Source organism: Halichoerus grypus, chromosome 10 (genome assembly GCF_964656455.1).
Source record: "Halichoerus grypus chromosome 10, mHalGry1.hap1.1, whole genome shotgun sequence".
Classification (NCBI taxonomy): Eukaryota; Metazoa; Chordata; class Mammalia; order Carnivora; family Phocidae; genus Halichoerus; species Halichoerus grypus.
Genome location: NC_135721.1, coordinates 59,160,938 through 59,188,332, shown reverse-complemented (window position 1 = coordinate 59,188,332; position 27,395 = coordinate 59,160,938). Strand labels below are relative to the sequence as shown.

General features: G+C 37.8%; 1 protein-coding gene across 1 annotated transcript; it reads left to right on the top strand.

The window, feature by feature from the left end:
- The first annotated feature begins 8 nt into the window (after positions 1 to 8).
- On the top strand, positions 9 to 27,060 carry PEX13 (peroxisomal biogenesis factor 13). Its single transcript, XM_036077016.2, has 4 exons — positions 9 to 184; positions 21,130 to 21,824; positions 22,364 to 22,489; positions 24,411 to 27,060. The coding sequence occupies exons 1-4, from the start codon at positions 93 to 95 to the stop codon at positions 24,707 to 24,709; spliced, it is 1,212 nt and encodes a 403-aa protein (XP_035932909.1). The 5' UTR covers positions 9 to 92; the 3' UTR covers positions 24,710 to 27,060.
- The last annotated feature ends 335 nt before the right edge of the window (positions 27,061 to 27,395 follow it).

Sequence of the window (27,395 nt, the reverse complement as noted above, 5' to 3'; positions counted from 1 at the left end):
GTTCTGCCCATTCTGCCTGGCGCGTGAGGTGCTAGTGTACCCGGGCCTGAGGAGTCCCAGCGCGGACCAAGAGCCGAGCGGAGGCGGAGGAGATGGCTTCCCAGCCGCCTCCTCCCCCGAAACCGTGGGAGACCCGCCGAATTCCTGGGGCCGGGCCAGGACCAGGACCTGGCCCTACTTTTCAGTGAGTGTGGGATTCTTCTGGCCGCGGGTTTGGTGGGCCGGAGTGGGGACTTGGCGGGAGACGGTTGAGGCCGTTGTTGCGCTGAGGTGTCCCCTCCCCCTCTCAACCAGCTCTCAACGTTGAGGGGTTCAAGGTAGGGAAAGGACGCCAGTGTGGGGAATTTCGATGTCAGACAGCTGTTTCTGACTCGACGGCTCTCGGTACGGATACTCTCCAGGGAGCCCCTGGGCGCCTCACTGGGTCCCGGTGCTTGGAAGAAAGGGGGCGGCTTCCTGCTCCTTTCTGTTAGCGGAACACCGTGACAGAACTGCTTGACCCTCTTAAAAGCCTTAGACTTTCGGTCTTTCGCAGATGAGAGTAGCTGGCACTTGCCCAGCCCCGGCTGGACAGGGAGCAAAGTCTCCCCAAAGCTTTTAACAACCTCTCGAGAAGTTGGTGAAAGCACAAAAGGTCGCTTTTACACAACTGGAACCCAAGCCTATACACTTTGCGTTGTTTTTCAGCATAACTCAGCAATGTTTTGGATAAGGATTTGGAGAAGCAACTTTCAAGCGGGAGTTCTAAGTCCAAGGCCAGTGGATGGCCTTTGTGTGCAAAATAGCGTGTCACTTTTCTAAGGCCTGTGTGGTTTTTTATTTGTTTTTAATGAGTGTTTAATGGGAAAAAGGCTAAAATACAACGAAAGAAGAGTTTCACAGCCTTGTGTGTTTCATGTTGGGTGGATCTGGACATCTAAATTTAGATGATGAGATTCGAATGGCAGATCACCTACCATAGTAGGTTTACCTAATATATAAAAGTCTCCAATATACTGGAATGTATTTTTGCTATGTTCTAAAATCTTGTAATCCTTATTTAAATGTCAAGATGCTTGAACACATTAGCAACTTAATAATGATAGATACATAACAAGTAATAAGCTTTAATTATACTGTTAAGCTGGGCGACACTTCCTGCTACCTTTTTTACGAGTGGTTTGACTTTTTAAAAAATTTTTTGACAGCTATTTGGAAGACAGGTTTTATACTCTGGCATCTTTTTAAAGTTCTGTTTATGTAAAAGTAACCATTTTCCCACTTTTTTTCATTGTGAATTTTAAACACGTAGAGACTGGTTGAGTGTAAGACAATGAATACTTGTGTGTTCACACTTAACTTTAAGAAAATTTTTCCAGGGGCCCTTGAGTGGCTCAGTCAGTTAAGCGTCTGCCTTGGGCTCCAGTAATGATCCCAGAGTTCAGGGATCCAGCCGCATTGGGCTCCCTGCTCAGCGGGGAGTCTGCTTCTCCCTCTGCCCCTTACCCCACTGGTGCTCTCTCTCTCTCTCTGCTCTCTTTCAGAGAGAGAGAAATAAAATCTTTAAAAAAAAAAGAAAAAAATTTTCCAGATTTGCCTCAGATTTTTTTAAAAATAAAAATTACAGAAACAGTTAAGCCTCCCATTCTTCTTTCCTGCTATAACTACTGTCCCTATTTGGTGTTTAGTGTACCCAATTATGTTTTTATACTTTATTTTATACCTTAGTACTTAGGTTTGTGTGTTATATATATGTCTGTATGTATAGTGTTTAGTGTGTTTTTAGATTTTATACAAATATGTTCAAACTATGTATCATTTTGCAAAATGTTTTTCCATTACATATTATTGATTTTGAGGTTTATCTTGTTCATACATATAGCTGTAGTTCATTTTATTTGCTGTAGGATATTCTATTGTATAAAAAACTATTCTGTTGGGGCGCCTGGGTGGCTCAGATGGTTAAGCGTCTGCCTTCGGCTCAGGTCATGATCCCAGGGTCCTGGGATAGAGCCCCGCATCGGGCTCCCTTCTCTGCAGGAAGCCTGCTTCTCCCCCTCCCTCTGCTTCTCCCCCTGCTCATGCTCTCTCTCTCTCTCTGTATCTCTGTGTCTCGAATGAATAAAAAAAAAAACAAAACTATTCTGTTGTAGGTATTAAAGTATTAATTATGTATTAAAAACTGCTGCAGTGACCATTCTCTTTTTTTTTTTTTTTTTTTTAAGATTATTTGAGAGAGAGAGAGAGCAGCAGCAGCAGCAGGGGAGAGGAAGGGAAGGAGAGGGAGAAGCAGACTCCCGGCAGAGCAGGGAGCCCAATTCTGGGCCTGATCCCAGGACCCCAGGATCATGACCTGAGCCACCCAGGCACCCCTGCAGTGACCGTTCTTGTGCCTTTCTCCTTGTCCACATTTCCAGGGGGCTTTCTTTCTTTCTTTTTTTAAAGATTTTATTTATTTATTTATTTGACAGAGAGAGACACAGTGAGAGAGGGAACACGAGTAGGGGGAGTGGGAGAGGGAGAAGCAGGCTCTCTGCTGAGTGTGGAGCCCAACGTGGGGCTCTGTCCCAGGACCCTGGGACCATGACCTGAGCCGAAGGCAGACGCTTAACGACAGAGCCACCCAGGCGCCCCTCCAGGGGGTTTTCTAATAATGTGTTGTTGGAAGTGGAATTGCTTGGTGGTGGGTATGCTTAGCTTCAAGTACTATTACCAAGTTGCTCCCCAAAGTGGTTTTTTATACCAGTTTTTACATTTTCACTGGCAAGGTGTTCTGTTTCTCTACATTCTTTCTAACACTTGATGATATATTATTTTTTAGTTCTGAATTTGCCAATCTAATGGATGTGAAATGATATTTAATTTTTAATTTGCACTTCTCTGGTTAGTAATAAGATTGAGCATCTTTTTGAATGTTAAATTAGCCATTTGAATGTTTTCTGTTGATATCTTTTGCCCACTCTTTTACTGGCTTTAGGTTTGCTTATTAACTTGTTAAGAGTCCTTTATTCATACTAATTCTGTTTTTGTTTGTATGTTTTCAATTTCTTTCAGTCTGTGGCTTGTCTTCTTTATTTATATTCATGTTCATTTTTGTTGTACAGATACTTTTAATTTAAATATAGCCAAAATTTTCATATTTTATTGTTTGTTTTTTATGTCTTGGTTAAGAAACCCTTTCTGCCTCAGATCAAGAAAATTTTTCTCTCTCTTATTTTTTTAAATGTTCGGCATTTCACATTCATACCTTTAATCCACCTGGAACTGACTCTCTTGTACAAAATCAATGCAAAATAGAGAATATATATTTTCCCCCCATGGGGATAAGTATCCCAGTACCATTAATTTATCTATTCTGTACTAGTTTATAATGCTATCTACATCCTGTTAAGTTTTCCTAAATGTGTGGTTCTGTTTGGAGGACTTTCCCATATGTTCTACTGGTCTTTCTGTTCTTATGCTAGCACCACTCTTGTCTTTTTTTTTTTTTTAAGATTGTATTTATTTATTTTAGAGAGAACAAGTAGGAGGAGAGGCAGAAGGGGAAGGAGAGAATCTCAAGCAGAATCCCTGCTGAGGGACCCCTGCTTACAACCCTGAGCTCATGACCTGAGCTGAAATCAAGAGTTGGACTCGACCGACTGAGCCACCTAGGCACCCCCACACTGTCTTTTTAATAAGTTTTGATACCTGGTATGTCAACAGCCTCCACACATTGCTGTTCTTCAAAATTGCTTTTGTTATATTTACTCTTTATGAAAAAGACTGGGATTTTTATTGGAACTTTATGAGAATTTGGACCTTTTTTTGCCTTAAATAATGTTTTATAACTATCTCCATGAAGTACTTTTCCATCTTTTATATCTAGCATAAGTTAGACTTAATTTGTTCTGGTAGTTTAGTTGAAATTTCTCTTGTGTTCCATCCTGACAGTCCTATCATTTACAAATAAGCCAGCATAGATAACCAACATCCTTGTATTGCTCCTGACTTTCATCGGAATGCTTCTCAAATCTCACTATTAAGTATGATGTTTGCTTTTCTGTTTTTAATAGCTTTCCTTTTGAACTTCTATCTCCTTACCTTGCTCAGATTTTTATTATGAAGGAGTATAAATTTTATGAATGACTTTTAGGCATTTATTGAGATAATTAATTTGAAAATGTGGTTTATTTCATCAGTTAACTTTCTAATGTTGAATCATGAGTAAATTTCTGGGTGAACTGCTTAATTGTGATTATTTTGTAAAATATAATGTTGAATTCTGTTCTAATATTTTAAGACCTTTGCATATATATTTTAGGTGAAATTAGCCTGTAATTTTCTTTCTTTGTACTATACTTTTTTGGCTTTATATCCAGGTTGTATAACTACAGAAATTTTTCTGTTGAGTCTAATTTTCATTCCTCTATAGGTAGACTATTTTTTCCTTAGTAGCCTTTAAGATTTTACCTGATACCTTGGTCCCCTGCAACTTTATTATGCTCTATTCAGGTATGAATATACAGACATGTATATTTTTTCCTCCTGCTCAGTAGCTACAGTGTTCACGCTCAGTACCTATAATGTTCACTCTAAGGAGTCAATCTTTCTTTAATTCAGGAAAATTTTCACTAAGTATATCTTTATTGCTTAAACACTATTCTTTCCCATCTCTTCTTCCGGGAGTCCTATTAAACATTGTATCAGGAATAGTTTCTGCTACAAGTAACAATGTATGACTTACTCCACTTTGGAATATAAAGACATTTCTTGTTAACAGGAAGTGTAGAGAGTCTAAGGATCTGCTAACTCAACGTTGTCTTTAAGGGACCTATATTTTTCCTGGCTTCCTTTTTATTTTCTGTAAGCTTTCCGAGAGTTTGGGCCATTTCTGTTGTATTCTTGCTTCTTTGAAAGAAATCTCTTTTTTCCTCTGGTGACTTTAAAGATTTTTCTCTTTGTTTTTGGTTTTCAGCGATTATACTTTGTTGGGCTTCAGTGTGAATGGCTTTGTTTGTGTTATTTGGGGTGGCATTCATAGAGATACTTGCATCTGACTTAATGTCATTCATTAATTAACACACACTACATCAGAAAAGTCTCAGCCATTATCTCTTCAAATAGTGCTTATGCCCATCATCTTTTCACCCCTTTGACTCCAACTGCATATATGCTGTTTATTTCACTGTACAGCCCATACCCTAAACTCCTTTCTGCATGTATTCTTTTGTTATTCATGCTTCATTCTGGGTATTTTCTTCTGAATTCTCTTCTGGTTCACTGATGTTTTTCTTTCAGAGTGTCTAATCTGGTATTGAACCAGTCATTAAATTCATAGTTTTGGTAATTTTAATTTTTTAGTTTTAGAATATCCATTTGGTCCTGCTTTATAGTTTCTATTCTCTGCTGAAAAATCTCAGTCTTGTCTTTTTTCCTTGAATATTTTAGTCATAGTTGTTTAAAGTATCTTCCTAATAACTCCATTATCTGGACCCCTATGGATCTTTTTGTATTATCTGATGTTGTTCTATTTTTTTTTTTTTTTGACATATAGTTTAGTGTTCATATAGGCCAAATTATTTTTTAATGAGAGCTGGACATTGTATATAGATAATTTAAGGCAGTTTGAGGCCTAGGATGCTATCTTCCTCTTGAGAGTTTTACCTTTGACAGGCACCTTATGCCACTAGCAGTGTAGGATCATTTTAATCCAGTGAAGAATTGAGCCAGTTTGAAGCTGTGGTTTTAGTTCCTGCCAGGGCTAGCCTATTTCTTATATACCATTTCACCCTTATTCCTAGTATATGGCCCTTTAAGGTCCCAGTCTGAAGTGTGGGGTTTTACGTTGGCCCTCCTCTTTAGGGGTTCTGAACTCTAGTTTTTGTCTCCTTAGTACAGTGAGTCTATTGAAAGCTCTGCACAGCTTCTTGTCCTTCAGCCATCTCTTCCAGATTGACCCTTGTCCCTTGAGAAACTTCTCAAAATGGACTCTGAGTTTTCTCTTTCTCCTGGATATTAACTTCTTAATTCCTCAATGCCTTGTTCTCTCATGTTTTAAACAGGTAATGTTATATTTTTTTAGCCTTTCTAGTTTTTGTTTTTGTTTTTAAAGATTTTGTTTATTTACTTGAGAGAGAGAGAGAGACAGAGAGCATGAGCAGGGGTTAGGCGCAGAGGGAGAGGGAGAAGCAGACTCCTCGCCGAGCGGGGAGCCTGATGCGGGACTTGATCCCAGGACCCTGGGATCATGACCTGAGCCTAAGGCAGACGCTTAACGACTGAGCCACCCAGGCGCCCTAGGTTTTTTTTTTTAGTGGGAGGATTAGTCTGATGACCTAGAATGCCATTACTTGAAGTGGAATTCCCCGAGTTCTGTATTTTCCACTGTGTTCCTTAGTGTACAACAACTAATTTTCTTCCCTTGTAGTTGCAAGACAATCCCTGTGGCTGGGAGAATCATGTCTAAGATTTGTAATGGATTTTTTCATATTTACATGTTTTTATTTCATTTCAGTTTTTATTTCATAGATGATATTGCTTCATTGAGCTCTTCAACTATTTTAATGCTTAGCTGTTATATAAAATTTGTTTTTCCTTGAATGAATTTTCATTCTTTTTTTAAATTGATATTCAGTTAATTAACATATAGTTAATATGGGTAGGGTTCAGTGATTCATCAGTCTTATATAACACGCAGTGCCCATTACATCCCGTGCCCTCCTTAATCCCATCACCCAGTTACCCCATACCCCACCCCCTCCCCTCCAGCAATCCTCAGTTTATTTCCTGTGGTTAAGAGTCTCTTAGGGCTTGTCTCCCTCTCTGATTTCATCTTATTTTTCCCTCCTTTCCTCCATGCTCCTCTGCTTCGTTTCTTAAATTCCACATATAAGTGAAATCATATGATAATTGGCTTTCTCTGATTAACTTATTTCACTTAGAATAATACCCTCTAGTTCCATCCATGTCATTGCAAATGGCAAGATTTCATTTTTTGATGGCTGCGTAATATTCCATTTATGTGTGTGTGTGTGTGTGTGTGTGTGTGTGTGTACATCTTTGTTATCCATTCATCTGTCGATGGATATCTAGGATCTTTCCATAGTTTGGCTATTGTGGACATTGCTGCTATTAACATTGGGGTGCAGGTGCCCCTTTGGATTACTACATTTGTATCTTTGGGGTGAATACCTAGTAGTGCAATTGCTGGGTCATAGGGTAGCTCTATTTTCAACTTTTTTTTTCTTTTTTTTTTTTTTATGTTAGTCACCATACATTACATCATTAGTTTTTGATGTAGTGTTCCATGATTCATTGTTTGCGTATAACACCCAGTGCTCCATGCAATACGTGCCCTCCTTAATACCCATCACCGGGCTAACCCATCCCCCCACCCCCCCACCCAAAACCCTCAGTTTGTTTCTCAGAGTCCATAGTCTCTCATGGTTCGTCTCCCCCTTCATTTTTCCCTTCCTACTATCTTCTTTTTTTTTTTTTTTTTAACATATGATGTATTATTTGTTTCAGAGGTACAGGTCTGTGATTCATCAGTCTTACACAATTCACAGCGCTCACCATAGTATTTTCAACTTTTTGAGGAACCTCCATACTGTTTTCCAGAGTGACCATACCAGCTTGCATTCCCACCAGCACTGTGAGAGTGTTCCCTTTTCTCCACATCCTCACCAACATCTGTTGTTTCCTGACTTGTTCATTTTAGCCGTCCTGACTGGTGTGGGGTGGTATCTCACTGTGGTTTTGATTTGTATTTCCCTGATGCTGAGTGATGTTGAGCATTTTTTTCATGTGTCTGTTAGCCATTTGTATGTCTTCTTTGGAGAAATATCTGTTCATGTCTAATGCCCATTTCTTGACTGGATTATTTGTTCTTTGGGTGTTGAGTTTGATAAGTTCTTTATACATTTTGGATACTAATCCTTTATCTGATAAAACATTTGCAAATATCTTCCCCCATTCTGTAGGATGTCTTTGGTTTTGTCAACTGATTCCTTTGCTATGCAAAAGCTTTTTATCTTGATGAAGTCCCAATAGTTCATTTTTGCCTTTGTTTCCCTTGCCTTTGGAGATGTGTCTCGCAAGAAGTTGCTGCAACCAAGGTCACAGAGCTTTCTGCCTGTGTTTTCCTCTAGTATTTTGATGGATTCCTATCTCACATTTAGGTCTTTCATCCATTTTGAATTTATTTTTGTATATGGTGTAAGAAAATGGTCCAGCTTCATTCTTCTGCATATGGCTGTCCCAATTTTCCCAGCACCGTTTGTGGAAGACTGTCTTTTTTCCATTGGATAGTCTTTCCCGCTTTGTTGAAGATTAGTTGACCACAGAGTTGAGGGTCCATATCTGGGTTCTCTATTCTATTCCATTGACCTATGTGTCTGTTTTTGTGCCAGTACCATACTGTCTTGATGATTACAGCTTTGAAATAGAGTTTGAAGTCTGAAATTTTGATACTTCCAGCTTTGGTTTTCTTTTACAACATTCCTTTGGTTATTCGGGGTCTTTTCTGATTCCATACAAATTTTAGGATTATTTGTTCCAGCTCTGTGAAAAAAGTTGATGGTATTTTGATGGGGATTGCATTGAATATATAGATTGCTCTGGGAAGCATAGACATTTTCACAATATTTGTTCTTCCAGTCCATGAGCATGGAACGTTTTTCCATTTCTTGGTGTCTTCCTCAATTCCTTTCATGAGTGTTCTATAGTTTTCAGAGTACAGATCCTTTACCTCTTTGGTTAGGTTTATTCTTCTGTATTTTCTGGGTTTTGGTGCAGTTATAAATGGGATCGATTCCTTAATTTCTTTCTTCTGTCTCGTTAGTGTATAGAAATGCAACTGATTTCTGTGCATTGATTTATATCCTGCCACTTTGCTGAATTCCTGTATGAGTTCTAGCAATTTTGGGGTGGAGTCTTTTGGGTTTTCCACATAGAGTATCATGTCATCTGCGAAGAGTGAGAGTTTGACTTCTTTGCTTATTTGGACACCTTTTATTTCTTTTTGTTGTCTGATTGCTGAGGTTAGGACTTCTAGTACTATGTTGAACAACAGTGGCGAGAGTAGACCTCCCTGTCATGTTCCTGACCTTAGGAAAAAAGCTCTCAGTTTTTCCTCATTGAAAACGATATTTGCTGTGGGCTTTTCATATATGGCTTTTATGATATTGGGGTATGTTCCCTCTATCCCTACACTGTGGAGAGTTTTAATCAAGAAACGATGCTGTACTTTGTCAAATGCTTTTTCTGCATCTATTGAGAGGATCATATGGTTCTTGTCCTTTCTTTTATTAACGTAGTGTATCACGTTGATTGATTTGCAGATGTTGAACCACCCCTGCAGCCCAGGAATAAATCCCACTTGGTCGTGGTGAATAATCTTTTTAATGTACTGTTGGGTCCTATTGGCTAGTATCTTGTTGAGAATTTTTGCATCCATGTTCATCAGGGATATTGGTCTGTAATTTTCCTTTTTGGTGGGGTCTTTGTCAGGTTTTGGGATCAAGGTAATGCTGGCCTCATAGAACCAGTTTGGAAGTTTTCCTTCCATTTCTATTTTTTGAAACAGCTTCAGAAATATAGGTATTAATTCTTCTTTAAATGTTTGGTAGACATCCCCTGGGGAGTCATCTAGCCCTGGACTCTTGTTTGTGGGTGGTTTTTGATTACTGCTTCAGTTTCCTTGCTGGATATGGGTCTGTTCAGGTTTTCTGTTTCTTCCTGTTTCAGTTTTGATAGTTTATACATTTTTAGGAATGCATCCATTTCTTCCAGATTGCCTTATTTGTTGGCATATAGTTGCTCATAATATGTTCTTATAATTGTATTTCTTTGATGTTGGTTTTGCTCTCTCCTCTTTCATTCATGATTTTATTTATTTGGGTCCTTTCTGTTTTCTTTTTGATAAGTCTGGCCAGGGTTTATCAATCTTATTAATTCAAAGAACTGGTTCCTAGTTTCCCTGACCTGTTCCCCTGTTTTTGTTTTTGTTTTTAATCTCTATATCATTGATTTCTGCTCTGATCTTTATTATTTTTCCTCTCCTGTTGGATTTAGGCTTCATTTGCTGTTCTTTCTCTAGCTCCTTTAGGTATAAGATTAGGTTATGTATGTGAGACTTTTCTTGTTTCTTTTTTTTTTTTTTAAAGATTTTATTTATTTATTTGACAGAGAGAGACACAGCGAGAGACGGAATACAAGCAGAGGGAGTGGGGGAGGGAGAAGCAGGCTTCCCACCGAGCAGGGAGCCCAATGCGGGGCTCAATCCCAGGACCCTGGGATCATGACCTGAGCCGAAGGCAGACGCTTAACGGCTGAGCCACCCAGGCGCCCTGAGACTTTTCTTGTTTCTTAAGAAAGGCTTGTATTGCTATATACTTCCCTCTTAGGACTGCCTTTGCTGCATCCCAAAGGTTTTGAACAGTTGTGTTTTCGTTTTCATTTGTTTCCATGAATTTTTTAAATTCTTCTTTAATTTCCTGGTTGACCCATTCAGTCTTTAGTAGGATGCTCTTTAACCTCCATGCATTTGTTTTCCTTCCAAATTTTCTCTTGTAACTCAGTTCAAGTTTTAAAACATTGTGGTATGAAAATATGCAGGGAATAATTCTAGTCTTTTGGTACCAGTTGAGACCTGATTTGTGACCTAGTATGAGATCTATTCTGGAGAATGTTCCATATGCACTCGAGAAGAATGTGTATTCTGTTGCTTTAGGATGAAATATCTGTGAAGTCCATCTGGTCCAGTGTGTCATTCAAAGCCCTTGTTTCCTTGTTGATCTTCTGCTTAGATGATCTGTCCATTGCAATGAGTGGGGTGTTAAAGCCCCCTACTATTAGTGTATTATTATCAATGTCTTTCTTTAATTTTGTTATTAATTGGTTTGTATAATTGGCTGCTCCCATGTTAGGGGCATAAATATTTATAATTTTTAGATCTTCTTGTTGGATAGACCCTTTAATTATGATATAGTGTCCCTCTTCATCTCTTATTACAGTCTTTGGTTTAAAATCTATTTTGTTTGATATAAGGATGGCTACCCCAGCTTCCTTTTGGTGTCCATTGGCATGATAAATGGTTCTCCACCCCCTCACTTTCTTTTTTTTTTTTTTTTAAGATTTTAATTATTTGAGAGAGTATGTGAGCAAGAGAGCACAAGTGGGGGAGCAGCAGAGGGAAAGTGACCCGCAGACTCCCCATTGTGCAGGGAGCCTGACGTGGGGCTTGATCCCAGAACCCTGAGATCATGACCTGAGCCAAAGGCAGCGACTTAACCAACTGACCTACCCAGGCGCCTCCCCCTCCCCCCTTTCATTCTGGAGGTGTCTTTGGGTCTAAATTGAGTCTCTTGTAGACAGCCATATCGAGGGTTCTTGCTTTTTTTATCCAGTCTGATACCCTGTATCTTTTGATTGGGGCATTTAGCCCATTTACATTCAGAGTAACTATTGTAAGATATGAACTTAGTGCCATTGTATTACCTGTAAAGTCACTGTTTCTGTATATTGTCTCTGTTCCTTTCTGGTCTTTGTTGCTTTTGGGCTCTCTCTTCACTTAAAGGATCCCCTTTAATAATTTTTGCAGGCTGGTTTAGTGATCACAAATTCTTTTAGTTTCTGTTTGTCCTGTAAGCTCTTTATCTCTCCTTCTATTCTGAATGACAGCTTTGCTGGATAAAGTATTCTTGGCTGCATATTTTTCTCATTTAGCACCCTGAATATATCAGGCCAGTCCTTTCTGGCCTGCCAGGTATCTGTGGATAGGTCTGCTGCCAGCCTTATGTTTCTACCACTGTAGGTTGAGGACTTCTTGTCCCAATCTGCTTTCAGGATTTTCTCTTTGTCTCTGAAATTTGCAAGCTTCCCTGTTATATGTCGAGGTGTTGACCTATTTTTATTGATTTTGAGGGGGGTTCTCTGTGCCTCCTGGACTCAAATACCTGTTTCCTTCCCCAGATTGGGGAGTTTTCAGCTATAATCTGCTCAAATATACCTTCTGCCTCTCTCTCTCTGTCTCTCTCTCCCTCTCTCTCCTTTCCTCTGGAACCCCAATTATTCTAATATTCTATATAAGAATAGACATATACTATGTATATAGTATATATAATATACTATATATAGTAAATGTAAAAATTAAAATTAAAAAAGACTCAAAAAAAGAGTTGATAAAATAAGAAACTACTTGAAAAGGGAAGAAAGGGGGTGCCTGGGTGGCTCAGATGGTTAAGCGTCTGCCTTCGGCTCAGGTCATGATCCCAGGGTCCTGGGATTGAGTCCCTCATCGGGCTCCCTGCTAGGCGGGGAGCCTGCTTCTCGCTCTGCCTCTGCCTCTCTCTCTCTCTCTCTCTGACTCTCATGAATAAATAAATAAAACATTTAAAAAAGAAAAAGAAAAGGGAAGAAAGAAAAAAAGAAAAAAATTTAAACTGCCAGACTAAAGAATCATGAGAAAAAAATCCTCAATTCTATATGCTGTTTTCCCCTAGCACTGGAGTTTTGCAGTTCCGTGTGATCAGTAGACTTGGTATTAGTGAATGTTCCTGCTGGTCTTCTGGGGGAGGAGCCTGTTGCACTGATTCTCAGGTGTCTTTGCCCCAGCGGAATCACACACCCCCTTGCCAGGCGGCCAGGGCTCAGTGTAAGCAGCTTTGGATTGTTCTTTGTGGCTTTTTTTCCCTGAAGGCTTTCCATAACACTTTAGAGGATGAAAATGGCTGCGCCCAGATCTCCAGCCCCAGATCTGAAAATTCATGCTCCCCAATCTTCAGTGATTCCTCACAGAAAAGCAGTCAGTCACTCTTGTCTCCCTGGCTTGTTCCTGCACTGTGTTCACCCAGCCTGTGACCGAGTGTTTTTATCTCAGGCACGCGACCCTGTTTGGAGTCTCTAAACTTTACAGACTCCTGCAGCGAGCACCCACACCGCTCCTCCCAGGACATGGAGGGGGGTCAACGCTGGGGTTCTGCCTTTTTCTGGGCCCCTGCTTGGAGAGCAGTTGCCCGACAGTGCCATGGTTCGAAGTTTATGGCAACACCAAGCTGAAAGCCCTCTCCTGGGCTCACTGTTTGCAGCTGGCTTCCCTGCTCCGACACTTGGGAACTCTGCTGCACTCAGGCACCCCTGTTCTTTCTGTGACCCCGGGGATCCTGAGACCACACTGTCCCACCTAGGATTCCACCCACCTTAACCACCTGAGCACCTTTTAAGGCAGGGACATCCCCCACCAGAGCAGATTTCTAAAAGTTCCAATTTTATGTTTTGCTGCTGTATCACTTTCCCTTAGCTGACTTATGGAGGCTCCCTTCCCCTGCAGTTTATCTTCCAATATATCACCTCAAATTCACTTCTCTGCATCTCCTACCTTGCAAAAAGTGGTCACTTTTCTATTTGTAGAATTACAGCAATTCTTTTCTTAGATCTCTGGTTGAGTTTGCAGGTATTCAGAATGATCTAATAGCTATCTAGCTGAATTCCATGGACCAGATGAAACTAGGATCCCCTGCTCCTCCACCATCTTCCCAAGAAGCTGAATTTTCATTCTAATTGTTGATTTTTGTTAGTTTGGTTTCTTAGTGTTTTTATTTCTTCTTGTGTATCTTCTTTTTTTTTTTAAAGATTTTACTTATTTATTTGACAGAGAGAGACACAGCAAGAGAGGGAACACAAGCAGGGGGATTGCGAGAGGGAGAAGCAGGCTTCCCACAGAACAGGGAGCCCAACACGGGGCTCGATCCCAGGACCCTGGGATCATGACCTGAGCCGAAGGCAGACGCTTAACGACTGAGCCACCCAGGCGCCCCTCTTCTTGTGTATCTTCTTGATATGTTTGTTTTGAATAGGTTCTGTTTCCTTTTTGAGTTTTTGAGTTGTTTCCTTTCCCTTCTACATTTACCTCTCTCTGTCTAGTAGGTTTCTCTTGCCTCTCCCTGCTCCTTCAGCATCCACCCTACCATGTAAGAACCTGTATAAAAATGGTGGCTTAGATTAAGGATATCAAAGATTAAGTCACCAAGTCAGTGAGTCAGTTGTTAACTTGTTTCATTTCCTGCACTTGAGATGTTAATCAGTGTCCTACCCTTCTTAGTTTTGTAACTTTCTAAAAATCTTAAACTATTGTCAGTAAATTTTATAATCTCTTTTTAGAAGTCATTGTATTGCATTCCAACCCACAGCTTCAACAATGAACTAGTTCCATTTGTTTGTTTTGTTTTGTTTTTAAGAGAACCAGTGAGTTGTTGTTTTTTGTTTTTTGTTTTTTAAGATTTTTATTTACTTATTTGAGGGAGAGAGAGCATAGGCAGGGGGAACGGCAGGCAGAGGGAGAGGAGAAACAGGCTCCCTGCTGAGCAAGGAGCCTGATGTGGGGCTCGATCCCAGGACTCTGGGATCATGACCTGAGCCGAAGGCAGACACTTAACGGACTGAGCCACCGAAGCGCCCGAAACTAGTTCCATTTGAGTGGAGCACTATTAGTTCTTATTATTTCCTAGAAGCATAAGTCCTGGCTGTCACAGCCTGATTTCAGACCCAGAATTGAGTAGGCCCATAGCTTCACCCTTATAATAATTTTTTTCTTTCTGTTTAGTTTCTGTTACATAAATCTAGATATGCCTGTTTGTTCTCTTTGTTTTATCTATTATTGCTCCTACTTTAGAGCAGAGCTACTTTATGAAAACCAGAAAATGCTACACTATTTGTTAGTCAACTGACCCTTTTTAAAGTTTGGTTCCACTTTTTGTGATGTGATACAATATGAAGTAAACATAACCCATGAATTACTCTTCCCAAAAATGTTAACCTGATTCTAATTAAACCTTTAAATGCAATGTTTAATTCAACTGGAAATATATATATAGAGATACTTAAACAACATTTTGGGGTCTCCTGGGTGGCTCAGTTAGGCATCCAACTCTTGATTTCGGCTCAGGTCATAACCTCAGGGTTGTGAGATTGAGCTCCATGTTGGACTCCATGCTCAGCTGGGAGTCTGCTTGAGATTCTTTACCTCTTCCTCTCTCCACGCCATGTGCTTTCTCTCTAAAAAAAACAACATTTTAGTGAAACACAGATCCGGAATGTAAGACATTTTAAAACAAACTGGCTCAGGCACCTGGGTCGCTCAGTCGGTGAAGCATCTGCCTTCGGCTCAGGTCATGATCCCAGGGTCCTGGGATTGAGCCGTGCATCGGGCTCCCTGCTCAGCAGGAAGCCTGCTTCTCCCTCTGCCTGCTGCTCCCCCTGCTTGTGCATTCTCTCTCTCCCCGTCAAATAAATAAATAATCTTTAAAAATAAATAAGTAAATAAATAAGCAAATAAAACAAAACTGGCTCTACAAAAAGTCAAGGACATTTAAAAGAAACAGATAATTCTAATTTAGAAGAGATGAGGAAACAACCAAATGCAATGTGTGAACCTTAATTGAATTTTTGTTCAAAAAAGCCGCAATAGCCTAAAAGACTTTTTTAAAAAAAAATTTTTTATTGTTATGTTAATCCCCATACATTACATCATTAGTTTTATTTTTTTTATTTTTTTTATTTTTTTAAAGATTTTATTTATTTATTTGACAGAGAGAGACAGCGAGAGCAGGAACACAAGCAGGGGGAGTGGGAGAGGGAGAAGCAGGCTCCCCGCTGAGCAGGGAGCCCAGATGTGGGACTCGATCCCAGGACCCTGGGATCATGACCTGAGCCGAAGGCAGACGCTTAACGACTGAGCCACCCAGGCGCCCCATCATTAGTTTTAGATGTAGTGTTCCATGATTCATTGTTTGTGCATAACACCCAGTGCTCCATGCAGAACGTGCCCTCTTTAATACCCATCACCAGGCTAACCCATCCTCCCCCCCCCCCCGAACCCTCAGTTTGTTTTTCAGAGTCCATCGTAAAAGACTTTTTTTTTTAAAGATTTTATTTATTTATTTGATAGAGAATGGGAGAGCGAGTGAGAGAAAGCACAAGCAGGGAGAGCAGCAGAGGGAGAGGGAGAAGCAGGCTCCCCACCAAGCAGGGAGCCTGATGTGGGACTCAATCCCAGGACCCCGGGATCATGACCCGAGCCGAAGGCAGATGCTTAACGACTGAGCCACCCAGGCGCCCCCTAAAAGACATTTGACTCTTACAACTCAATGATAAAAAAAAGCAAATAACCTAATTTTTCAAATAGACATTTCTCCAGAGAAGATCTAAAACTGGCCAATAAGCGCATGAAAAGATACTCAACATCATCAACTATCAGGGAAATGCAAAACAATACCACAGTGAGATACTACTTCATACCCACTAGGATGGCTAAAATGAAAAAAATAAATAATAACAAGTGCTGGCAAAGATGTGGAGAAATTGGAGCATTCATGCACTGCCGCTAGGAATATAAAATGGCACAGTTGCTTTGGAAAACAATCTGGCAGTTCCACAGAAGGTTAAGCATAGTTACTGTATGATCCAGCAACTCCATGCCTAGGTATATATACCCAAGAGATATGAAAACATATATCCACACAGAAACTTGTATATAAATGTTGATAATAACATTAGTCATAATAGCCAAAAAGTGGACACAATGCAAATGTCCATCAACTGATGGGTGGATAAACATAATTCAGCAATAAAAAGGAATGAAATACTGATAAATGCTACAATATGGATGAACCTTCAAAACATATAAGGTGAAAGTAGCCAATCACAAAATACTGCATATTGTATGATTCATTTACAATAGATTCTCATTATTTGCAGATGCTGAATTTGCAAATTTTCCTACTCACTAAAATTTATTGTAACCCCAAAATCAATACTCATGGCACTTTCATGGTCATTCACGGACATGCATAGAGTGGCAAAAGATCTGAGTCCTCTCTCAGCTGAGGTTGAACAAAGCAACACTCTGGCTTTTTTTTTTTTTAAGATTTTATTTATTTGTCAGAGGGGGAGAGAGAGAGAAAGTGAAAGTGCACAAGCAGGGGGAGCAGCAGGCAGAGGGAGAAGCAGGCTCCCCACTGAGCAAGGAGCCCGATGCGGGACTCGATCCCAGGACCCTGGGATCATGACCTGAGCCAAAGGCAGACGCTTAACCGACTGAGCCACCCCAGCGTCCCAACACTCTGGCTTTTTGTTTCAGCTTTATGTTATAAACAGGTGTCCTTTTCACAGTTTAATGGATGCCACATTTTTCATATTTTAGTTGGTGATTTTGCTGTTTTAAAATGGTCCCTAAGCATAGTGCTGAAGTGCCTTGTTCCCTCAGGAGCAGTGATTCCATATTTGCTAATTCAATGTTCACAGCAACTTTATAGGATGACTATTGAAAATAACAAGAGTTGACTATACATGAGGTATCTAGAATAGACAAACCCATAGAGATAGAAATTAGATTAGTTGTTGCCTAGGATTGGGAATAGAGCAGGAAATAGGTAGTGATTGCTAATGAATATGGGATTTCTTTCTGGGATGATGAAAATGTTCTGGAATTACATAGGTTGATAGTTGTACACCTATATGAATATGCAAAAAAACCCATTGATTTTTATACTTTAAATAGCTCTTTATTCTTTAAATAGCTGAGTTCATGGTATATGAATTTTATCTTATTAAAGCTATTTAAAGACATTTGATGGTAATTGTTATTTGTTGAATATCAATTGGATAATGATGGAATTGTTAATTTTTAGAGATGGGAAAATGGTATGGTTTTGTATGAAATATCTTTGCTCTTAGGATACTGAGGTATTTAGTAGTAATATATCAAGTCTAGGGACGCCTGGGTGGCATAGTCGGTTAAGCATCTGCCTTCGGCTCAGGTCATGATCCCAGGGTCCTGGGATCAAGTCCCATGTGGGCCTCCCTGCTCAGCGGGGAGCCTGCTACTCCCTCTGCCTGCTGCTCCCCATGCTTGTGCTATCTCTCTTTCTCTGCAAATAAATAAATAAAATCTTTTTTAAAAATGTATCAAGTCTACAAGTTACTTTCAATGGTTCAAGAATTTTTTTTTTAAGATTTTATTTATTTGAGAGAGAGAGACAGCATGTGTGTGTGTAAGCATGATTGTGGGGAGGGGCAGGGGGAGAGGGAGAAGCATGCTCCCCACTGAGCAGGGAGCCCTACGATATGGGGTCCTATCCCAGGACCCTGGGTTCATGACCTAAGCTGAAGGCAGACACTTAACCCACTGAGCCACCGAGGAGCCCCGGGTTCAAGAATTTTTAAAAGACTAGAGAGTGAGAGAAAGAAAGCAAATACAAACAGATAAGAAGGTAAAGATTTATGGAGCCCAGATCTAGAGAAAGGTGGAAATCCACAAAGGTGAGAGCGGGTTCCCATAGAAGCTGCTGCTGATTCCAAAAGAAGCAGTTTGGATGATGAGAAGCCAGTTGAAGAGCACTTTTGACAGACTCTTGGAGGATGGTTAGAGTCTAGTGGTCTGGAGGTGCTGATAAATTACCTACAACTTGTGTTATGACCCTGAAAAGATACACCTAGATATGAGGGTATAAAAGAAACAAACAGGCCCTTAACAGGAATATAAGCCCAGCTTCAAATCATCTCAGTTCCTGAAATTAGATTAAGGATATCATGGATTGATAATAGCCTTAGCAGCCTGCCTGAAGTAAACTAGAGGATAGTTAAGAAACCAGTATCCAGAATGAAATACATCTGGAGGAAGAGAGCATCATCCAGGGTCTCAAATTATTGCTACAGTTCTTCATGTATGTCTGATGCAGATGCATAAGCAAAACCAAACAGCAGGACCCAGAAAGACATTAGATAACATAAATGGAAACTAAGTAAAACAACAGATGAGAAAACAGATTCGTAGGGACTCCAGAAAATGGAGTTACCAAAGAGACTTTTAAGTTAATATTGTTTAATACGTTGATGGCAATAGAAGAAAACAAAGGAATTTTGGCAGATATTTGGAAAGTATTAAAAGGAAAAGGAATATCTAGAACAAAAACTACAGTAACCAAAATTAAGAACTCATTGGGTTTAACCACAGATTAGACATTGCTACAGAGAGAACTAGTGATTTAGAGCAGTGTTCTAAGTGTGTCCTGTAACTACCGAGAGTACAGACTGGCTGTGTTTCAAACTGTGTAATAACAGTCCACAAGATAAGGAAACTTCATCCGGGATGTAAAGCAGCGTTGACACTGAGCACACTATTTAGTTTAATTAGCATTAAGAATTCATTGATTTACATTATGGCACAAGATACTTATTTTGTGATGGATTGGCCCTTGAATAGCAGTGACTTGAAGGATAGGAAGAAAATATCCAACATATTTTTGCACAAAGAGACAAAAGTACAGAAAATACAGAAAGGAATGGAAGAAATTTAGGGGATGAAGCAAGGTGTAATTTACAAATAGAGAAGATGGGGCGCTTGGGTGGCTGAGTCGGTTAAGCATCTGCCTTCGGCTCAGGTCATAATCCTGGAGTCCCTGGATCGAGTCCCGTATCGGGCTCCCTAGTCAGCGGGGAGGCTGTTTCTCCCTCAGTCCCTCACCCCCCCCTCTCGTGCTCTCTCTCACTCTCTCTCTCTGAAATAAATAAAATCTTAAAAAAAAAAAAGAGGAATAGTCCTATAGCAGTCCTTCTCAAAATATTTGTGCTGATAGCCAATACTTTTATAACATACAGTAAAAATATAGCAATGTCATGTTACTTAACAGTCTCATTTGTTGTACTTTAGTATATGTGCTGCCGAAGCGAGCACATCATTTGTTGTACTTTAGATCAGTACATACGACTCGTGATTAGCACTGGTCCACAGACCTTGTTTTAAGTGGCATGATACTAAAGAAATTGAATTCATAATTAAAATCTTAATCTTGATGCTGAGAATAAAATTCAGTGTTCATTCATGCTAAAAACTCTTAGCAAATAGAAATGGAAAAGGAACTACTAAATTTACAGCAACCCTGCAGCAAACATAATAATCAATGGTGACATGTTGAGAACTTTCCCTTTGAGATCAGGAATGAGACAAGGATGCCTGTTACCACTTCTATTCAAGATTGTACAGCACGTCTGAGGTATAATAGCTTAATAATCAGAGCTGTAAGAATTGAAAAAAGAAGAAATAAACCTACCATTATTCACATACAATATGACTGCAAATCCTTAAGATTTTTGAAAATCCAATAGAATCAAAAACAAGATTGCTGGATACAAGCACTATATTTTTTTTAAAAATCTATCATTTCTATGTAACAGTATCAAAGTGAAATTCTAGAAGACACCATTTACAATAGCATCAAAAAATATCAAGTATATATGAATAAACTTAGAGAAAACCTGCCACATGGAAACTATAAAACATTATAGATTCTCAATAAAGTTATTTTTAAAAACCATTATTGAGGGGTGCCTGGGTGGCTCAGTCGTTAAGCATCTGCCTTCAGCTCAGGTCATGGTCCCAGGGTCCTGGGATCGAGCCCCGCATCAGGCTCCCTGCTCTGTGGGAAGCCTGTGTCTCCCTCTCCCACTCCTCCTGCTTGTGTTCCCTCTCTCACTCTCTGTCTGGCAAATAAATAAATAAAATCTTTAAAAAATAAATAAAAATAACCATTATTGAGAAAAATCTTTAAGAAACCTAATAAATGTGAGTTGAAACTCACTTTTATAAAGATGTAGTTTATCTCAACCTACAGATTCAGTGTAATCCCAAACAATCTCAATAGGATTTTTTGGGGGAGAGGGTGTGGAACTTCAAGCTCTGATACTAAAATGTATGTGGAAATTCAAAGTGTCAGATAGCCAAAACACTCCTGAAGTTGAAGAACATTGTAGGAGGACTTGTTTTATTGGATACTAAGACCTATTATAAAACTATAGTAATTAAGGTAGTGCCATTTAGGTGCAAGGATAGACAGATACATCGTTGTACCTATGAGAAAATAGATTAAAGATACTTCTAATAATGCCAGCATAAGTAAACAAGAAAATAGCAGAGTTTAGTCAGCTATTTTACTTGGTCATTTTGTTTTAAGACTGAGATTCTAAGCATGTGGATATTAGAGACTATTCCTTATTCTTATCACATCGTCAGTAGATCTATTGTTAACATTAGATATGTAAGAGGTGTTTAATAGTTATTTGAATTGAATTTATGTGCTTAAGTTACTATTTTGAATCTTTATTTGGTTTTAGGTCTGCTGATTTGGGTCCTGCTTTACTGACAAGACCTGGACAACCAACACTTACCAGAGTGCCCCCACCCATTCTTCCAAGGCCATCACAGCAGACAGGAAGCAGCAGTGTGAATACTTTCAGACCTGCTTACAGTTCATTTTCTTCAGGATATGGTGCCTATGGAAATTCGTTTTATGGAAGCTATAGTCCTTATAGTTATGGATATAATGGGTTGGGCTATAACCGCCTCCGTGTAGATGATCTGCCACCTAGTAGATTTGTTCAGCAAGCTGAAGAAAGCAGCAGAGGTGCATTTCAGTCCATTGAAAGTATTGTGCATGCATTTGCCTCCGTCAGTATGATGATGGATGCTACCTTTTCAGCTGTCTATAACAGTTTCAGGGCTGTATTGGATGTAGCAAATCACTTTTCCCGGTTAAAAATACATTTCACAAAGGTTTTTTCAGCTTTTGCATTAGTTAGGACTATAAGGTATCTTTACAGACGATTGCAGTGGATGATAGGTTTAAGAAGAGGCTCTGAGAATGAGGACCTATGGGCAGAAAGTGAAGGAACTGTTTCTTGCCTTGGTGCTGAGGACAGAGCAGCTAACTCAGCAAAATCTTGGCCAATATTCTTGTTCTTTGCTGTTATCCTTGGTGGTCCTTACCTCATCTGGAAACTGCTGTCTACCCATAATGATGAAGTAACAGGTAAGAGTAAGAGAATGGGTTAAAAAACCATATAACAATCTCAAATTTCAAGCATAGATTTGTTAAATTAGCATTCCTCATATTCATTTGTATTTAATATTTTGATCCAGTTATACTTTCAGTTAAGAACTTAAAAACTGGACAGTGAATATGTAGCAAAAATAGGCTTATTGATTTATTTATTGTTTGTTTAATATAACAGTACACACTGCCTGACTGCTGTTTACAAGATACTAAACTTGATGTTGTAGAGGATACAAAGATACATAGGACATAATTCCCTTATCTTTCTAAAACTTATTGTCAGGGAAGTGGGTAAAACAATACACAGGTAATTGTAATTTTGAGCTTGAAGAAAAAGAGAAAGTTCATAATAGATATCCTAGTGAACATATTGTTAGATTTTATATCATGTTAATTATAGAATTTACTTTGGGGGGGTACTTTTCTCTTGGCAAATAAATTTATGCAGTTTATAAACCATAGCCAGTGAACTGTAAACCCTAACCCTTAATCTTAATTCTTAATTTGGTTTATAGACAATACAAACTGGGCAAGTGGTGACGATGACCATGTAGTTGCTAGAGCAGAATATGATTTTGCTGCTGTATCTGAAGAAGAAATTTCTTTCCGTGCTGGTGATATGCTAAACTTAGCTCTCAAAGGTAATAAAACATGAATAAATTGGAATTTTCCGTGAATTTTTTGAATTTGTAAATGGAGTATTAAAAACTGCAACAAAGGATCTTGGTCATTGTTAGTTAACTCAGAAGTAGTTGCTAGGATTTCTCTTTCGTGTCAGTTTAGAACTTCCAAATCTGGGCCTGTGGGAGAGAAATGCCCAACAGGGTTGTTCTAATAATATTTCACTGAGATGAGGAAAGATTTTGTTTATATCTCTTCTAAGTCTCTTCTAAACTCAAAGCTTGAATTCCAAACTCTGTTAATCCCCACACAAAAACATGAAGTAAGCACTATATGTAATAAATCTGACAACCCAAAGAAATTATCCAGTGTCATGTAAGTATCTCTCTCAGTCTTTGATTGCTCAGACTGGTATTGCTTTCTTTTTTATTTGAATAGTGTTTACTTCAGAAACTCCAACATGAATATTTTAGGAATTACTGTCATGAAGTATTAAAGAACCTCATCAAAAAAATTTATACACATCTCAGGTTTATTTTTGGACCAGGTCACTAATAGTTTTTAATGGCCCCAGGCAAAATGGCCTTTTCCCTTTAGCTTTCCCCAGTAATGATCAGAATCTTTAATGGATTTAGGGGGAAAAAAGATTTTTGTGTGTTTGTGGGGATTCAGGTTTGCTAGGGAAAGTAACATTTCGTTGGTAAAGATACTAGTGACAATAACAGCTGTCCTTTATAGTACAGGGCACTACAGTTTACATCTTGCATTTTAACCCTTATAATAATGGTATGATGTGGGTACTTTTATTATACTGTCCCTATTTTACTTATGAGAAAACTGAGACTCAGAATGACTAAATTGTCCAGGATCACAAAGCTAAGATATGATGGAGCTAGACTATAAACCTAGGTTTGTCCCACTTCAGAACCTGTACTTGTAACCACTTTGGCTGTTTTCCATGTGATCTATTAATGGAAACTTGAGCCTTTAGTTTTAGTCATTCTTTATATAGGGAAAAAATACCTTCAATGTTCACAATATTTGTTTATTGTATAAGTAACTGAAAAATTTGGATCAAATTTGCTAAATCTCTGCCTCATCCCTCATACACAAAACCTAGGCTTCTAAGTATTCATATTTTTCTTCTAGTGAAAATAGCACTTTCAGATAATTAGTTTTAATTTATCTAAATAAAGTATAAAAAAGATCAAGTGTGGTTTCTTTCAATTACATTATAGTATTTCAGGAAAATTTTATATCAAATTATTCTACTATTGATGCCTCTTAAACACTTTAGCTTTGCTTGTTTGCTTTTCTCCATTGCTCACATAAAGTATGTTTGAGCATTTAGAACAAAAATCAGTCACAGACATAGTTGATTTTAAGTGTTTTATTTTTTTTCTCTATTGTTCTCAGAGTTCAAGCCCCACATTGGGCTCCATGTCAACATGGAGCCTACTTAAAAAAAAACAAAAAAAAGGATTGTTCGTCACAATCACATAGAATGAATTTTATATTTTGGCCAAAAGTATATAAAGAAATTTGGCTTGTATAAAGGTATATATTTTCTATGCTTGCTCCTAACTTCTATTGAGAATGAGAAATTCATTTCTTAAATTTCAATTTAAAATATGAAAAACACTGATGTTAGTTTAGCTTTTGGGAGAACCGAATCTCCTTACTCTATAAATAGAGCAACTGATATAAACTTCATGTTCTTCAAGGTTGAAAATATATTTAGTAAGTATAAAATAAAAAGTATATAAGAAAGGACCCTAGAACTGTTAAGCCTACTCATCATTTGATTTTGAATATATATACTATTTGTTTATGTATTTTAGTATGTAAGTGTAACACAGATTTTACTTAATATTTTATTATCAATATTTTGTTGGACTCCAAAGTGTGTTATAATTACAAGGCTGTCTTTTCTTCCATCAGAACAGCAACCCAAAGTGCGTGGTTGGCTTCTGGCTAGTCTTGATGGTCAAACAACAGGACTTATACCTGCTAATTATGTCAAAATTCTTGGTAAAAGAAGAGGTAGAAAAGCAGTGGAATCCAGCAAAATTTCCAAGCAGCAACAGTCTTTTACCAACACAACACTAACTAAAGGAGCCACGGCTGCTGATTCTTTGGATGAACAGGAAGCTGCCTTTGAATCTGTTTTTGTTGAAACTAATAAGGTTCCAGTTGCACCTGATTCCACTGGGAAAGGTGGAGATAAACAAGATCTTTGATATCTTTTATGTTTGCCTGCAATTGAACTATACTTTTTAAAAATTACTTCTTACAAAGAAATTAATCTACAGTCCAATGAACACATTTGTTAATGGCTATTCCAGATGTTTTGCTGCTAGAAATTATTAAAGTTGTACACTAGTGTGTTGGTCTAGTGACCTGGTTACATTTTACAAGTTATTGGACCATGAGGATATTTGTTTCACCTAGATTTTAAGATTATGGAGACTGCTATCATTTTCATCTTATTTAAAATCCTATGTTTTATTGAAAATAAGATTGATGAATTATAGAATACACTGTTTGCTACAGTAAGGGTCTTTAATGCTTTTTAAAGTTAGAGCTTAATTGATTTGGAATCCTCCCAGAAATTGAGTGATAACATATAAATATGAGAACAGGCAAAAGGCTACTTTTTTTTTTTTTACAACTTTAAACTGAATAATAAAAATTTTCTGATCTGTGTTATATCCAGTCTTGGGTTTGCTTTAGACAGTAATATGTTTTTAACCTACCAACAACTGATACTGTTACCTTTTATTGTATTTTTTAAAATTTATCTTGGAAGGGTCACTAGAAGTATTCTGAAGGAGATTATTCTAGAGTGATATTTAGCCCTTATAGTTTTTCCTGCTAGTAAAAAGGCTGAAATTTATCTTTCTTACAGATTATTTCCATTTCTTCTGAGGATCATAGAACTTTTTATCCCTTTACAATATAACTAGTTTTCAACCTGGATAAATCAGAATATATGAAAGATTTACTTTTTTTTTCTCCAGCCAAGACTCAAATCCTTTGAGTTTGCACATAACAATATAATCAGTTCTAGCAGTAATGATTTAAATCTTTTCATGGATTCTCTGCGTTTCCCTAGTATAATTTCTTTTTAAATTCCATATTCAGGCTGTTCTTTAAACATTGAAAATGTGTCACATTGGATACACATTTCTTTTAGGTTTAGTTTTTACTACTGAGACTATAAATAAAATGCTGAATTGCCATTTAGGATATGATGATACTATATGACTTGTTTTGTGTTTAAAAAATGACTTTAAATGCAGTTAAATTTCAGTACACTGAATATTTCCCCACAAAATTGGAAAATCCATCTACTTGCTGTGATCATACTACAAAATAATATTAGGACTACAGGTATACAAGAATACATTTACAGATACTGTTCAAAACCTGGAATTATTTGATAAAAGATTTTGATTATTTTCTTCTTCTTATAGACTTTATGTTCATCAAGTAATTCTAGAACAGTTCACACAAAAACATATAAGAACCAAATATATATTCAGCATAGAATTTTGGGCTTTTTGGGAACCTCTCTTTTGAAATGATAGCATAAGTAACATATAATTTAGAATACAAATATTGACCCCGTGCAGAAAAAAAAATTATATGAGAGTAAAATTTATTTATCTTAGGCCTATTTTTTTAACACCCAGATATTATTTAGTCTTCAAGTTGAGATAAAGTTTCTTGTATATTATTTTACATTTGTGTTCTACAATTAGAAGTTCTGCTTTTTTGTGTGTTAGAGTAATTTGTGGAAATTTTGTCCTTGAAACAATTCTCGATAAACAGATTATTAAATTTGATGTTGAGACATCCAAATTGATTGATAGAAGTGAAGTGGGGGTGAAATGTTGAGTCAGCACTATTTAGGTTAGAAAAGGTGAGCCTCCAGGATAGAATTTGTGACTACTATTAAAGGTGCATAAGAAGAGTATAGCACAGAATGAATGACAAAAACAATTTCGCTTTTCTTAGGATGTTTGTTTTTCAGCTAAGTATACTAAATTGCAATATACATTATCTGACTGGTAACTATTTGTGTCTGAAAATTCCTTTTCTATTAGAATTCTGGAAAAGGAATTTAGAATAAGAGAAATTTTGTAGCCTTTTTTATCATGGCAGTTTTAGTATAATTTTTTAGATGAGATTAAATATAATGTTCACCGCTCTAATGTTGTTATTTTTAGGAACTCATTTAAGTACTACTTTACAGAAATTACTAACTGAAACCAAAACATTTTCAGTTAAATAGAACAATAAATCACAAGTTACAATAAGAAAACAGGTTTCACGTAAATTTTTTTTCTGATTGTATTTTATCAGTTTAGAAAGGAAAAGGTAAGAGGACTATAAATTTTCATGTTTTAACATTTATTTGGGTACTTGATTTAGTCTGTCATTATGTCATAATTACACATGTACTTGAATACAGCTGTCCTTTATCTTACGCTTTAATGGAAAAAAGAAATTATTCTTCAGTTAAAATTTCATTTTTAATAGGTTGTGAAGTTACTTTTACTGGACAAATAAAAATATATTAAACTTGGTTGACATTTTTTTGAAGATAAACTGTTAACTGTTTTTGCAGGATTGGAATTAATATAAAAAGTGTCTTTTTCTCATCGTGTATATTAACTACTGCAAACCAGTTTGTTCCATTTCCTTGTGATTTAAAGAAAAATATCAGATTTACATTTACATAAGAATTACCTAGAGGGTTATAAATAAAAACAAGACCACAAATCTAGGTTTTGGGAAATCTAGATATTAGTCTGAATACCACTATGAACTTACTGTAAGATTTAACTCACATTATTTTTTCGTTTCCTCATTGACAACATTGGGGATAGCTGCTACATCTGCCTCACGAGAGAGTGCTCT

What these genes read in the sequence shown, in the direction of transcription:
- PEX13 (XM_036077016.2), top strand. Translation starts at nt 93, where the DNA reads ATGGCTTCCCAGCCGCCTCCTCCCCCGAAACCGTGGGAGACCCGCCGA. An exon ending in GGACCTGGCCCTACTTTTCA is followed by an intron (nt 185 to 21,129) that starts GTGAGTGTGGGA and finishes ATTTGGTTTTAG; the next exon opens with GTCTGCTGATTTGGGTCCTG. An exon ending in GCTAAACTTAGCTCTCAAAG is followed by an intron (nt 22,490 to 24,410) that starts GTAATAAAACAT and finishes TTCTTCCATCAG; the next exon opens with AACAGCAACCCAAAGTGCGT.